This window comes from Cnephaeus nilssonii (genome assembly GCF_951640355.1).
Source record: "Cnephaeus nilssonii genome assembly, chromosome: 1".
Taxonomy (NCBI): domain Eukaryota; kingdom Metazoa; phylum Chordata; class Mammalia; order Chiroptera; family Vespertilionidae; genus Cnephaeus; species Cnephaeus nilssonii.
Genome location: NC_137072.1, coordinates 96,442,834 through 96,458,952, shown reverse-complemented (window position 1 = coordinate 96,458,952; position 16,119 = coordinate 96,442,834). Strand labels below are relative to the sequence as shown.

General features: G+C 39.5%; 1 protein-coding gene across 7 annotated transcripts in view; it reads right to left on the bottom strand.

Moving 5' to 3' along the window:
• The window catches only part of ARAP2 (ArfGAP with RhoGAP domain, ankyrin repeat and PH domain 2), a 172,944-nt gene that overhangs the window by 104,378 nt on the left and 52,447 nt on the right, over positions 1-16,119 (bottom strand). For all 7 annotated transcript variants that reach the window (XM_079783129.1, XM_079783126.1, XM_079783128.1 and 4 more), the window contains 2 exons: positions 12,460-12,580; positions 3,721-3,899 (listed from right to left, as the gene is read on the bottom strand). In XM_079783129.1, the coding sequence (XP_079639255.1) occupies positions 3,721-3,899; positions 12,460-12,580 (300 nt within the window). The remainder of the gene's footprint in view (positions 1-3,720; positions 3,900-12,459; positions 12,581-16,119) is intronic.

Here is a 16,119-nt window from a genome sequence, read left to right as displayed (position 1 = left end):
TGCTTACGAATGCAACAATCACAAAAAGAAGTTTAGCAACCTCAAGTTAATGAATGATGAACTAAAGAACCACTCAAAGTTCTGGAAGGCTGTTTTTACACATTTTCCAACTCCAGAAATATCTTGTTCACTTAATATGGATGCTTCTAGTTCTGTAGAAGAGCGGGCTTAGAGCAGTGTTTTACTGGGTGTGGTCTTGGATCACCTGTCACTGACTCACCTAGGATACTTTCTACAAATACAGATTCCAACACACCATCTCCAGAAATCCTAAGTCAATGTGTCTAATGAGTTCAGATAGCTGAATTTTAATAATGGCCTTGGAGACAGTAATCTCTCTCTCTTCTTCACATGATGCCATTTAAACCTAAGGAGATTAACTTAATTACCGGCGCCAGTTAACAGCAGATCAAGAATGAAAACCCCGAACTGGCACTGAGCAGTCCAGTCTTCTTTGTTCTAAATGCGCTCCCAAGCTTCTCTTATAACAGCCCTTCCACAGATGCTGCACAGCCACCCTCCCACCTCTATCCTCTGTTCACTCTCTCTAGTCACCTCCAAAGTAAATTAGGAAGACGATGTACAAATAGAGAAAAGGAAAGTGAAAACTGTTCATGTTAGGGTGGTGTAAGTCAATGTTCTCTATTTTTTTATTCTAGTCAAACTGTAAGATATGTGGGCAATAAATTCAATCTTAAATTTTTTTAAATGAAAAATAATTAAGCTTTGATACATAGAACTGAATGAGAGCCAATACAAATTAAGATACAGAGGTTCAAATCAAACACCCTTTACATTTTTCTGATGAGATATTTTTCCATCATCTTTTAAAAAAACCACAAGATTACTTTGTGTAGTGTGTGTATAAAACTTTTAGAAGTTACATCAAACTATTTTATTACCTTTTAGTACTTATCCTAAAACACTAGCTTAAAGCCCTGCCCATTCAGAAGAAAGACTCCTTATTTAGCATGTCACCCAAATGCTTCACACAATTTGCTAAACCATGTAAGCAAACCAATGGGCAACTTTCCTCTGGGGGAATGGCATGCCCTAGGATGTAAAAATAAATACAACTGGAAGAGTATGTCAGGGCCTAAACATAGAGGGCCATCCTTAATTTATCCAGCCAGTCTGTAGCCAACTAGTTCTTTAGACTAAGTCCCTTAAGACCTGGCTCCATACAACATAATGAATCTGATATAATATTTTAAGAGCACACATATAAACAATAATATGCACTTTGCAAAGGTGTGTGTCTATGTGTGTGTGTGTGTAACATACACATATGTTAATGCATTAAAAAGGACTTGAAATATACATTCATCAAAAATAGGTTTATTGTCCTGCCAGTGTAGCTCAGTTGGTTGAGCATCGCCCCATGCACCAAGAAGTCACCAGTTCGATTCCGGGGTCAGGGCACATGCCCAGGTTGTGGCCTCAATGCCTGCAGGAGGCAGACAATCAATGTTTCTCTCTCATTGATGTTTCTATCTCTCTCTCCCTCTCCCTTAATCTCTCTCTAAAATCAATAAAAAACATTTTTTTTTTATAAAAAAGAGGTTTATTTCTCAAAAGATGAGGAGGGGTCCAGTATTAATGCTTTAATTTTACGGAGAATATACTTGTTATTTGTGTACAAGGAAGTGTTCTAATTCTCAGACTTCATCAGATGCCCATTTCTGCACCTCCCTGTAACTCCCACACAAGCCTGGCAGAGCACTGCGCTCAGCATCTATCATGGACACTGCTCTTCTCTGACTTTTCCTCCTGGAAGACTTGTGTCCTCCAGTCAGCGCATCATTTTTCGAGTGCCTGGCATGGTATAAGGCTTATTGAATGCACACTGAGAACCTTCCAGGCAACTAAATTATTCAAGGAAAGAAGCTCCGTCTATTTCTAAAAGGTCACAGGCCACAAATTTTCTTTTCAACATACAGTTTAAAAAGATAGTTTGCTCTAGCGGCTAAGAAGCTAGACTTAGAGTTACAAAGTTCTGGTTTTAAATTAAACTCTGCATAATGAACTGAAATCCTCAACAAGTTACTTAATCCTCATTTTCCTCAGCTATAAAACATGAATAAGAATATCTTCCTCCCGTATTTGTGGGTAAGATTAAAGGGAATATTTATAAATTAATTAGCACAGTAGTTGGTACTCAACAAATGGTAGTCATTATTATCCTTTTTTATACTCAAATACTAATGTTAAAGCAAAAATTTCAGATATTTCTTGCTAATCAGAAAATACTAGTAAAACCTTAAAAGCATTATACTTTACTTCTAGAAAATAACAAACTCAGACATTCAAACGAATGTAAGCAATTAAACTAATAATTTGAAGCCCATCAGGTCATGCAACTAAAGATGAATACCTCAATTATTTTGTGGAACTCATTTAACAAAGAAACTTCCATACTGATATATGCAAATTATGCATTTTCAACCACCATTCCAATAAGAAAAGTTTTAATCATCTTACTTCACAAACGGAAAATGTTCATATTGAGTTCATACACGTTATTAAGCTGCACATCACTATTCTTGAGAAATAGGCTAACTATCCAAGTTATTAATATGCCAACAGTGTTCAATCGATGCTGTCCACAGTTAATTGGCTAAGAAATCTTATCCCAAAAAATGTAATGAGTAAGTTCGCACTGAAGTTCCAGAGGATGCCTTGGATAAAGATCTAGGGTTAATGTTTTTTGAAACTATTTGTTTTGAGTTTATTTCACTATTTTTGTTATGAAAATAGTCAGCATTCATAGTTCACAATATCATAACTCATTATACTGTATCATACAATGAGTTCATTTTAGATCAGCTATCCAAAACACACCGTTTAATTCCACAAATAATTACTAAGCATTTAATATATTCCAAGCTGAAAGATTACCGTATTTTCTGGCATATAAGCCGACTTTTTAACCCAGGAAAATCTTCTATATGCCCAGTCGTCTTATACGCCGGAAAATATGGTAAGAATTAATTCCCAAAAAGGGGTAAGGAATGTTCTTATACATATTATAAACAAGATATGTTAGAGAAAGGGAAGTCTACAGAATCAAATGAAGTTAATGAAATTTATTAAAACTTTATTTTAACATCAGTCTCTCATAACACTGAAATTTTCTATTGAGTTTTTCCATATTAACCAAATTCAATAACAAGTCAAGCCTATTTTATTTACATATATGTGATATGTGTGTATTTATGTGCATATGTGTGAATGTGTGTATATCAATCACTTGTCTCTAGTAAATTATTTCCTCTGCTAGCAACGTATCTGCTCAAAACAAATGCCAAAATGCTGTAAACTCAAGAAAATACGTGCTTTACTCTATAATTTTGTCACAAAAACAAAAGAAATACAACAGGTGCCTATTTCATCAACAGCTGTAATGTGTAATTTGTTCTTCATTACTTTCTCATGTAGTTTTATAATGTTACTTCCGCTAAGGAATACTTTTTAAACATTATTTTCAATGATTCTATTCCTCAGTCCCTTAGAAAGGTGGTGTCTAGTCTCAACTCTAATATAGATGACATTTTTTGCTGCTGAATGAACTGAGAAAATTCAACAAAACAACTTTGTTATATTTAGTGGAATACTCAAGGCATAAGCAGGACTGTAAGTAAAAACACTAATAAGCCCAACAGAGCACAGCAGCTAATGTAAGCAGGGACTGCAATTTGCAATTGCTGTAACACAGCTTACCTGTTCGTTTTTGCAGAGCCACACGCTGTTTCCACTTAACACAGTAAAAATTTTGGCTTTATACCCTCTCAATTCAAGATATCCACATTTCTCAGGTGCAGCAACTGCTTGAGACTGCGAGGAGGGGGACTGCGATTTCAGTGCATTTAGTAGTATGCTGACCCAGTCATTTCTTTCCTCTGAAAATAAAGATGGGAACAAAATACATGTATCCATACTTACATACATTATACACACATAGGAACAGGGACCAGGAACCTACTCTCTCTACAACAGATAATGCAAAGATTCTTTCCTACCAGTACACTGTGCATGCTGTTGCAGGCAGGGCCAATACTCAATTCTGTAAGGAAAAGCAAATAACACACACTACTCAGTTGTCCTGTATCCAGTGACACTGGCTCCACCTTGGAGCTTATCAGAAATGCACACTCTTAGACACGCCCCCAGACATGATGAATAAGAATCTTCCTTTTACCCTGGCCGGCATGGCTCAGTGGTTGAGCCTTGACCTATAAACCAGGAGGTCATGGTTCAATTCCCAGTCAGGGCACATGCCCAGGTTGCAGGCTCGATCCCCAGTGTGGGAGCAGGCAGGAGGCAGCCGATCAATGATTCTCTCTCACCAATGATGTTTCTATCTCTCTCTCCCTCTCCCTTCCTCTCTGAAATCAATAAAAATATATTTATAAAAAAAAACTAATCTTCCTTCTAACAAGGTTCCCAGGTGACCTATATCCATGTTCATTTTTAAGAAGCACAATTTAGATAATTTGTGAGATTGATTTTTTTCTTTTAATAGAAGAAAGTCATAATGTGACCAAAGAGTTAACATATTGTCTGGGCAATGAAGTTACTCAAATGCCCAGAAAATTAGTACTTTCTGTCACTGAGAATGTACGCTTTTAAAGAGTATGTTGCCTGATATTCACTCACACATTTCTTTCTCACATTTGGTAAATTGAAATTTGTGTTTCTCACTTTTTCCACAAAAGCTAAGTGACCTTCATCTATGTGCAACACACTGTTATAGGCACAAGAATTTGATCTACTCCCCAAAGAGTAACCAAAGCTATAAGGCAAGTTAGATATAAACACATAATGAAACACAAAATCTACATATATAAAAGGCTAATATGGAAAGTGTCCCCTCAGGATTTCCACAGGGAGAATGGGAGTTCGATCGCTCACTATGACGTGCACTGACCACCAGGGGGTGGCGCAGAACGAAGGAAGGCCCCGGCTGGCAGCCTCAAGGAAAGCCCCAGTGGGCCCTGACTGCCGGCCCATGCAGGAATTTCGTGCACCGGGCCTCTAGTACTATAAATATCAATCAAATAGTTTCAAATAATAAATGTCAATTTAATGAAGGTAAGTGATTTGCTGAAGGTCATACAGCAAGTTAGTGTTAAAATTAAGAGAATCAAATGTTTTCACTGTCAGACAATTGTTGCTGGCACTATGAAAAGAAGGGGGTTTGTGGTAGGTCTTGAGAATGAAGAGCAATTGAAAAGACAAAACAGGTTTGGGATAGGAGAGAGAAGAACAGAATATAACGCTAAGCAGAGGAAAACACAAGAAAAAAGGCAAAACAAACCAATATCTACTCAAGGATCAACTTATAGATGAACATGTTTATAATTTTTAAACACACAAGGAAATAATGGGCTATAGATTCTCTCCAGTGTCTATGCAAGAAATTTTGTCTTTATTACAGAGGCAAAGGAAATTCAGGATTCTTAACAAGGAAGGGGCATGATTAGGATGATGATAGGTAGACCAAAAGGAAGCTTGGAGATTCAGAAAAAAGACAAGAGAGACTTAAAAGTACAATGAAACTGGAGACAAAATAACACACAAAGAGTTAAGACATTAAAAGGAGTAAAAAGTAGCTGAGGCTTTGAATATATTTGACAGGTGTTCACAAAAATTAAGTTACTCAGAATAACAGGTGCCTTGGTGTCATGAATTGAAAATTCCACTTTATTAACAGACTTCCTCAGGTTCTCAGTGTCCATGCGCTTCTAGGAAGACTGAGAGCAACATGCAAATGAATGCAATTTATACCAGAGCAGACAGACACAGGGATGTGGATAAACGTTTAATATAAAAGAAGAAGAAATGGACAAACCTTGAATTACAACTGTATCTATGAGACTGGAAAATTGGTTAGCAAAAAAAAAAAAAAAAAAAAAGGAGTGAGAGATGGATATCAAGGCAAAACAGAATTCCAGGTAGAAAAAAAAATTGGGGAAATTGGGCAATATCTCAGAGACTTCCAGGACAGGTTTTGCCAGAATAACTCCATTGTAAATTGAGTTATTACATAGTTTCCATATTAGACTTGCTGACATTAAAACATGAGTCCAAAGTTATTTCATAATAGAATCCTTAATTCTAATTATCTTTGTATTTGCTCACCTTGGAAACTACTAAAAACAGTTATGTCATAATATGTCTTAATTTTAAAATTATCTTCCTTCTTGCCCATCTTCAAGATGACTAAAAACAGTTAGCTGTGTCTTTAATGACCAAAACCAAAATGTTTATTAAACACTCATTCAACAATGTGTATGGCAGGTGTTACATAATCCCCAGGTAACAGTGCTTGTTCCTATATATCAGGACAAAATACTTACTGAATTTCCCCAGCATTATTATAAACTAAAAGACATGAAACCTTCCAGTAACTAGGTCAATGTCAACAGGCAGCAACTATGCCACATTTTACATCCACATAAACAGATCCGGATTGCATAATAATTATTATATTTTCAGTTATGACAACAGACCTTCCATTTAACTTGGTTATTCCTCATGATCATTAGTTTCACACACGATATCCCTGCTAATAGTATAAAAGTTTGGCTGTGTTCATCCACCTAAGTCACTGAGTTTGAAATGTTGGTTATAATTTTATGTTGTGGCTTCTGGATTACTATGAGCATAGGTCTCAGTGTCTGGAAATAATTTGAAACAGGCAATTGCACCTGTTGGACTTAAACAAATTATGGCTGCATCTCAACAAATGGTTCCCTTACAGCCTATAAGAATTACCTCGCTCCTAAAGGCCTCATCTACTAATAGGAAGGAAACAGGAAGAAGACTAGGAATTAATAGTAACATTCAGTTTATTCTAATAACCTACACCAATAGAGATAAACAATGACGCAGACAATTCAAACACAACAAAATGGATTACAAATTGCACTTGGTATGTGGCTGTATGATGTGTGCTTTCTTAGACATGGTAAATATGCTTGGTAAGTCACAATATTCCCAAACAAATAATGATTTTTTTTCCTTTGGGCAAAGTGTCTTGGGCAAAGTTAGATGCTATGCTAGCTTTGCCGGCTCTTCACACCAAGGTACTTTTATTCTTTCCAATAACAAATATTTATTGAGTGTCTATGCACCATTCCTTCTGAGAATATGCTCTGACCTAGATATGACCCTGCTCAAAGTGGAATATTTCAGATGGGAGAAAGAAAAAAAGGGGGCAGGGGGAGAGTAGCGGAAACAAAACAAATTGCCACTTTCTTGAAATTATGCTAGAATGTAAGTAAAAGATAACAGGAATTCCCTCAAACCTCAAATTAGTTCTTGAGGTGTCCAGGAATGCCAACTGTGGTATACTCCTCAAAAAAGGAAATTTTTAAAAAATTCAACAGCAGAGACTTAATATTCTCCAGACTACTGGATTTAGTAGTAGGCATAAATATTAGCAACAAAGGATATATTACACGAGGCATTACTATGCAAGGGCTGTGTGACAGCTTAATAACAGAATCTAACCAAGTTTAAATGGACCCTTACTTTTGATATAATCTGATATGATAACACTGTTTTTTTTAAATCCCTCAAAGTAACCCATGATCAATTTTAGGGAAGGAAGTATTGCACACCGGGCTTGTTCTTGAAACCAATAACCAATCATTCATACAAATATTTACTGAGTGCCCACTACCGTCCAAGACCTATTCTGAACACCAGGAATGGAAGACGGAACAAGACGGATTATGGCCTCGCTCTGCTGGAGTTCACCACACTCTGTGCAAAAAGGAAGGCGATAAAATACAGAAAAGCCTGTTACACAGTGAGGAGTGCAATTGGATAAAATAAAGAATGAGATGAGGGATACAGGGAAGTGCTATTTTGTATAGACTAATAGAAAAGGCCTAGGAAGGTGATGGTGGAGCAAAAGCCGAAAGGAAGTGGGAGTCATAGATCATGTCAGGAGGAAGGCTGCAGGAGGAGCATTCTGCAATAAAAAACAAAAAACACACAAAAAAGCAGCAAGTGTTAAGACCCCAAAGCAACAGCAGGTCTGGCCAGATAAGGAGAGCACAGGAGGTAAGGACAGAGGGACCAGGACCACCCACGTGGGGCTTTGGGGCATCCTGAGGGCTTTCCTCTCAGGGAGATGGAAAGACGCAGGCCACCTGGAGTGCACTGCCATGACCTGACCTTCTTGTTGAGGGACTGCTCTGACAGCTGTAGTGAGACTATGACTGTCGCCAATCAAGGGCGGTTCCTACAACGATCCAGACACACGTGGTGGCTGGTACTACTAGTAGAGTGGAAGTGGCGGAGCTCTTGAGTATTGGCCTGAATACAGACATAGTTCCAAACTCAAACTGATAAGAGTTGCTGATGGACTGGATGTGATATAGGAGAGAGAAAAAGACAGGAAAATGACTCACGGTATGTGGCCGACTATATCATGAAAAGCCTATCAAAGGATGCAACCGAGAACTGTTCATCACTGTTCATCGCCCGGCTCTCCCTCCAGGGAGTAAATGTTCCATGCCTTGCTTCTGAAACACTGGCGATTTCAAAACAGGTAAGTCTGCTTGCCCAAAACAACTAAGGGGAATTGATGTTTTTTAGCCCAAGTGTTCTTTAAAAAGAAAAAAAGAGGGGCGGGGGGGGGGGGGAAGCCTTGCGGTATTGCAGTGGCCACTGGAGAGCTGTGGGCATAGTCTAGATCAGGCGTCCTCAAACTACGGCCCGCGGGCCACATGCGGGTGTTTTTGCCGTTTTGTTTTTTTACTTCAAAATAAGATAGGTGCAGTGTGCATAGGAATTTGTTCATAGTTTTTTTTAAACTATAGTCCGGTCCTCCAACGGTCTGAGGGACAGTGAACTGGCCCCCTGTTTAAAAAGTTTAAGGACCCCTGGTCTAGATTTCTAGACTCTAGAAACATGGCTAGGAGACTGCCACTTCCTGTCCCCCAGGAGTCCAGAACGGGCGAAGATGGAGAGGAACACGGGACCTGCAGCTGAGAGCCGGTGCTGCAAGTGGCCTGGGAAGGGGTGGGACCCCGCGGAATTCTCAAGCCCCGCTTTAACGCTGAGAACCGTGCACTCAAACATCACCTGCTTTCTGAATGTGTGCAGTAACACATCTGCATGTGTCCACAGGTGCCAAGGGGATAAAGACTAAATGAAGAGATCCTTAGCTTCTATGACCAGTGCCCATGGCTCTGCTTGAGGACAAAAGGAATCAGGCTACGTTTTCTATATGAGGAAGAGCATTTTTAAAATGTTATTATTTCAACTAAGAGAATGACAGTATTGCACGAGGCAACCGGGGGGAATTGAGCCTTTGAAAATGTGTGGGGAAAAGATGCCGAATTGTAACCCTGTCTTAGCAGGGGGCTACGCAGCAGTGTGGAAGGAGTGACACTGGTTGCAGGGGAGACGGGGAGCTGAGGTATGTAGGTCACTCAGAACCTTCCTGCCCAAAATGAAGAATTCATCTCGGTTAGGAGAGGAAACCATTTCCTCTTTTTGTTCTAAATGTTGGTCTTGTATGATGGATAGATGGAAGCAAAGTTTAATTTGGCTTAAAATTCATTAAGTCAAATCTTTCATAAACCATATTTCATTTGATTGATTTCTCAGTTCCCACAAAATAAAAAGTAATCATTTGTATACATGGAAGAAAAACAACACTTAATGAAACATATTTAGTATCTTGTTGAAGGTTCCATACTAAAGATATGGACACTCATATAGCATTTATGTATATGTACACGTACACATACACACACACACACACACACACACACACACACACACACACAGACAACACACACATCGTTACATCCACTTATCTTTATTTTATTTTTTTAATAAATTTTTATTGATTTCAGAGAGGAATGGAGAGGGAGAGAGAGATAGAAACATCAATGATGAGAGAAAATCATTGATCGGCTGCCTCATGCACACCCTCCCGCTCGGGCCCGCAACCCAGGCATATACCCTGGTCAGGAATCGAACCATGACCTCCTGGTTCTTAAGTCGATGCTCAACCCCTGATCCACTGTGACCGGCTACATCCACTTACCTTTAAAAACGTGACTTGTTACTCTGTAAAAATGACTTTCAATGAAAATAACTTGAAAATTACCTTCAGTAATTCTATGTGAATAGAGTCTCCACTTTCACTAAAGCAGTATTTTCACGCTTTCAAAAATTAAAGACCTAAACTTATTTAAAAATAATTTATAACAAAGTTAACGGAATTGTTATACTAAGTTCCTATCACAAAGATGAACTATGTATCACAGACGAACTCAAGGGTCCACTATAAACACGTAACTTTTAAATGTGTGGGTTGACAAATTCCACTTAAAGAAAGTGTGCCTGTTTAGCCTTTAACGGCAGCAAGTAAATATGGCTAAACAATGTGGAAACTTTACTCGGCATGTCTATCTTAAAATGCAGGCCACGTGGCAAGTGTGGAATTCACTCTGACAGGCCAAGGGGAAGGTGATAAGCACTTCAAAGACCCAGGCAGTCACCTTCGGGGCCCTGGAAACCAAAGCAGAAGGAAAGATCGCTGTGAGAGCCAGCCACGAGGAGCGGCGCCATGTGTTTGAAGAAATAGCCTCAGAGAAAACCACGATTTCAGAGACAAGTTCCATATCGAGTATCACAACTGTGGATAACTTTCTGAATTTTTAGGCAACGAATCACAAAAAGTGGCTCCTCACATAAGCAGCAGGTCTATATAGAGTGCTCCAGGACAGGACAGGGGTTGGCGAGCTTTCTTCCTGTAAAGGGGCCGACAGTAAGTATCTCAGGCTCTCCTGGCCATTCAGGCTGTGCTGCAACAGCTCCGCCCTGCCACTGAGGCACAGACAGCTGCGAGAGGAGATGTCAGTGAATGACGGTGGTTGGGATCTAACAAGACTGTGTGCACGGAAACAGGCCGAGAGCCACACGTAGGCACCTGGACATGCTGTGTCAGCCCCTGGGAAAGCGCTCAACGTTTGTCTAACAGCAAGTAAGAGACACTTTCACGTTACATGGGTGCAATGTATGCATCGGTATGTTTCACAGTAAGTTATTTAGAGGCACCAGAAGCAATGTACTTTGGTATTTCTTACTCTTTTTTATGTTTGTTTGGTATTATGTTTTGTTTGGGTATTTTTTGTTTGTTTGTTTTTGTTACACCATTAGAAACCACTAAGTTGCTCTCTCAAGTGGTAAGTGAGTCACCGTTGGACAAAAGCTGCTCCAATATAAACAGCGGCTGGGACTTACTCATTTACTGACTATCCCAAGCAATATAGGAAGCTTTCGAGAAATAAATAATATTTATGGAATGTTTTCTATGTGCCATGCCCAAGCGCATGTTCTAGGAATCTAGCAGTTTAAAAATAAATAAATATTGCTCTGTAACAGTTAATATAGTTGCAGTTTATAGAAAGTGAATGTTCATATGTGTAAAATGGAATAATTATAATACCTATATATATCATGAAACTATTGTGAAAATGAGTAAGTTTTTCATATCACCATTATTCAAATAACTAAGTAGCAACAAGTAAAAGTACTTTTAAAAATCTAGTTGAGCTATAATCTATCCTAAAAGTGGGCTTTATAATAAGTTAAAATCCTATTTAATTAATGAATAGAACCTTACCTATATTATTTAAAAGTAGTGGTGTTTATAGTAATGATGCTATAGGTAGTCAATCAAAATACACAACAGAAAATCTTAATTCCCCTGGCTCTAGCTCCTTCTCTCCCAACCAGAAAGTTAGAGAAGGTTTAAAGGTTTATCAGGGGTCCTCAAACTTTTTAAACAGGGGGCCAGTTCACTGTCCCTCAGACCACTCAAGGGCCGGACTATAGTTTAAAAAAAAACTATGAACAAATTCCTATGCACACTGCACATATCTTATTTTGAAGTAAAAAAACAAAAGGGCAAAAATACCCGCATGTGGCCCACGGGCCATAGTTTGAGAACGTCTGGTTTAGATTATATCCCCAAACCACCATTACATCAATTTTCACCATCAAGTGACCTGTAGCAGCTGATGCAGGTGAAAATATTAAAGAAAAAGAAAAGATGCTGCAAAATCCATGTTAGAACGACTAGTGTGTCTGTGTGTTCAGTTAAAGCCTGCTGTGAAACCAACCTTGGGATGGCAAGAAAAGCGGATTTTTGCATATTAAATAATTACTTTGCATTATTACCCATAAGAGCAGAGATGTTTGTCTCCTTTTTTTCATTGCTATATACTCAGAATTTAGAATAGTCCTTGACCCTTAGTAGATCCTCACTAAGTATAAGCTGCATGCAAGAATAGTGAATAAATACTTGTCAACTTGCTTATGGCATTCAAAAAATTAACATAAAACGTAAATTATTTAAAAGTAACATATTTAAAGATTTCTTGAACATCTGCGAGTGTTTTCATAGGGACAAAGAAATAATCTTACCTTCTTTTTCTACTCTAAAAACAAAAGTTCTTTGTGTTGTAACAACCTCAAATTTGTTGTCTCCTTGAACTCGTACTGTAGATATAGCAGAAAGGGGTATTATTCCTTTTGAATACTTCTCCTACATTGGTTAGAGAAAAAGATACACAAAAGAAGACATTAAAATTCTTTTGATCTTATTGGGGGGGAAAAAAGAATGGCACAACATTTACAAGTGCTTCTCTTTCACGGTTTCATCTACATTGTTTAAATGACATACAAAGAGTAGATATCCTAATATACACTGAATACTCCCAGAAAGAAAATATTAAATGTTCCTTTCAAGTAAAATGTCTTCAATAGTCTCTACATCTAGAATTAAAAGGCAAAGAATGAAATACAAGCAATCATACTAGACTAGCATTACATATATAGCTCTGAAGAACAGCAGTTTGGTCTTTAAAACAATCTGGTCAAAATGATTTTATGGTGTTTGCAGGCATCTGCTGGCCATAACAGGTACTGTAACTGAACCATTTCAAAATGACTGCTCTTACATATTATGAACAACAATAATATATCTAAGAAACAAGACTGCTAGATTATATCAATTATTCATGTTACTCAATGCTCTGATGATGATGATCTTAATCTCATAACTGCATCACTTCACTTCTTATTCCCCAATGACAAAAGAAGGAAAAAAATATGGATGTGGCTGTTTGCAATCGATATATACAGATCATAATTTTGCTCAAGAGCATCATTCTTAAGGCTCCTGGTAACTCTGTCTTCATTTACCTGGACCCTCCTAAACCATTTGGCATAATGACTGCCACACAAAGTCCGCTGTTTACTAAGGGTACAGTGTTTCATGGGCCCTGTGCTGGAAAGGAAAATCTAGGAGAATAATGTACTCAACCATTCCATGCAGAGAACAAAAGCCAAGTTCATATTCCCCCAGGGGTAAACTGCTGTACCTAGCAGACAGCAAGGGACAGTCACTGTCAACAACACGGCAGTCCTCTGGGAGGTTTATCCTCGGCTAGTTGAGAGAATATATTGTACTACTGTGGCATTTCCTTAGTTCTTTGACAGTTTCTTCTCCTCCAGAGCCTCTGTTCCAATCTCCCATCCCTTTATGGATTCATCAAAATCCTACCAAAACTGAATGTGAGCCTGGCTGGTGTGGTCAGTGGCTGAGAATCAACCCATGAACCAAGAGATTGGTTCTAGGTCAGAGCATATGCCCAGGTTGCAGGCACAATCTCCAGTAGGGGCCATGCAGGAGGCAGCCAATCGATGAAGTTCCTCTCTCATCGAGGTTTCTATCTCTTTATCCCTCTCCTTTCCTCTCTCTCTAAAAATCAATAAAAACATTTTTAAAAAACTGAATGTGCTATTTGAACTGTGATTTAGAAAGATGAGTAGACAACCTCTCAGAAAAAGAAGAGGGAAATGAGTATCTTCCCTTACAAAGTATCTTCTTGTTATTTTCCTTTTTCTATCTTCCCTTCTTGCTATTTCAACTACCAATTTTATGCAGAGTATTCCAAAATCTGCTCCTTCCTTCCTTATCCATTTCAGTCAACTTCACTCCCATATTTCGAGTTATCAACAGTGCATATAACTGTACCATCAGCACCTCAAACTTTAAAACTCAATTATCTCCTCAAAATATACTGTGCCTCTATATCTGTCCATTAAAATATTACTCTTCTAGTCAATCAGTCTTTAACAGAACAGTCTTTGACCTGTGCTGACCTTTTGACCCACATAACTTGGGACTCTCCCTTCAGCTAGTGTCAACTTGTTCCCTACTTCTCCCTGACTCCACTCTTCCCAGTCACAGTGACCTTCCTGAGGTCCCTTAAACACACCTTTTGCACACTGTTTATTCTTTAAGGAATGGTTTTAAAGCATTTTTAAAATTAAATTTATTGGGTTAATGAATTATATAGTTTTCAAGTGTACAGTTCTATGATACATCCTTTGTATATTGTATTGTGTGCCCACCAGCCAAAGTCAAATCTTCGTCCATCTCCATATATTTGACCCCCTATACACCCTTTACTACCCAGCCCACCCACCCGCTCTCTCTGATAACCACCTTGCTGCTGTCCGTGTCTATGAGTTTTTGTTTGTCTTGTTTGTTCATTAGTTGCTTTCAGTTTTATATGCCACATCAGTGAAATCATACGGTTCTTAACTTTTTCTGTCTGACTTATTTCTGGAGGAATGTTTTTCATACCCAACTTCACACAACTAAAGATGCCCCTATGACTTTTTGCATTTCAGTGTATTACATGCTCCTGCAGAAAGCCTTTCTGACCAGCCTCCTCTCTCAGTCCTTCGTCCTCGCCCAGGCAGGTAACCCTAATTTAAGCTAATAGCAACCTGTACCTTTCCTTTATAACAAGCACTAAATATAATTCAAATGATGATTTTTATATTTACTGTGTGACCATTTGGTTAATACAGTCTCCCCAAACAGACTGTGGTCACACGTCTCTTTTCCTCACCACCTTTCACAAATCAGTTTTGTATAAATATTTTCTGAATGAATGAATTCTATGTCCAATCAATCACAGTTATACCAAACTCTGACAGCTCATCCTATCTAATAAAGAGGGAATATGCTAATTGATCCTCACACCATCACAAGATGGCGGCGCCTACAGCCAATAAGGAGGGAATATGCTAATTGACTGTCCCACCCTCAGAAATGGCAGCACCCACAGCCAGTAAGGAGGGAATATGCTAATTGACTGCCACACCCTCAAAGATGGCAGTTGGCGGTGCCCACAGTCACAAGATGGCGGCACCCAGTCCCCTCAGCACTGCCAGGGCGGCAGGCACTCGGCTGCTCGGTGCACCTGCCTCCAGATTTCCCCAGTCTCCTCGGCCTCCCAGCCCCCCAGGGCCAGCCCGAGGTGCAGGCAAGTCTCGGATGGTGGCTGCCCAGCCACCCAGGGCCACCCGAGGCGCAGGTAACCAGGGCCAGCTAAGGCTTGTGCTGCCGGCAGTGGCAACAGCAGAGGTGTGATGGGGCGTCACCTTCCCCTGATTGCTGGCCCTCCTGCCCCTGAGGGCTCCCAGACTATGAGAGGGGTAAGGCCGGGCTGAGGGACCCCCACTCCAGTGGATGAATTTTCATGCACCGGGCCTCTAGTGTTTAATATGTTTCTAAAGTCCTTCTTTGAATCCCTCCGCTGGCCTATACAGCCCACACCTGGTAAATGAGCGCCTGAGTTACTGCACACCTCCTGGTCTGCCTCCGCACTTTCAGCTTGTCTTCCCTCTAACCTTTCTTGCGTCTTGTTCGTTTGTCACAGTTGGAGAAAAGAACAGGTTCACAGAGGAGGGCAAAAAGGTGGGTCTACAAGTCTGTACAGGGTTTTCATGGATGGCAATGGGCAGGAAAGTTGAGAGGAAAGAGCAAAAACATGGAGATGAAAAGACATGGGCCAGGTTCCCACAGTGTGTCCAGACACTATTGAAAAGGCCATTGCCAAGAAATAAATGAAATGACTGGCTTGAACAAAGGAAATCCAATAACTGTGGGTTACAATGCAATACCAGGCAATACTAGATCACTAAGTGCTCCAGGAATGAAGGGGTCCGGGGGATGTCTCCCTATTGTGAGGCAACCTAAGGCCTGGGAAAGGGCACAGCACCCCT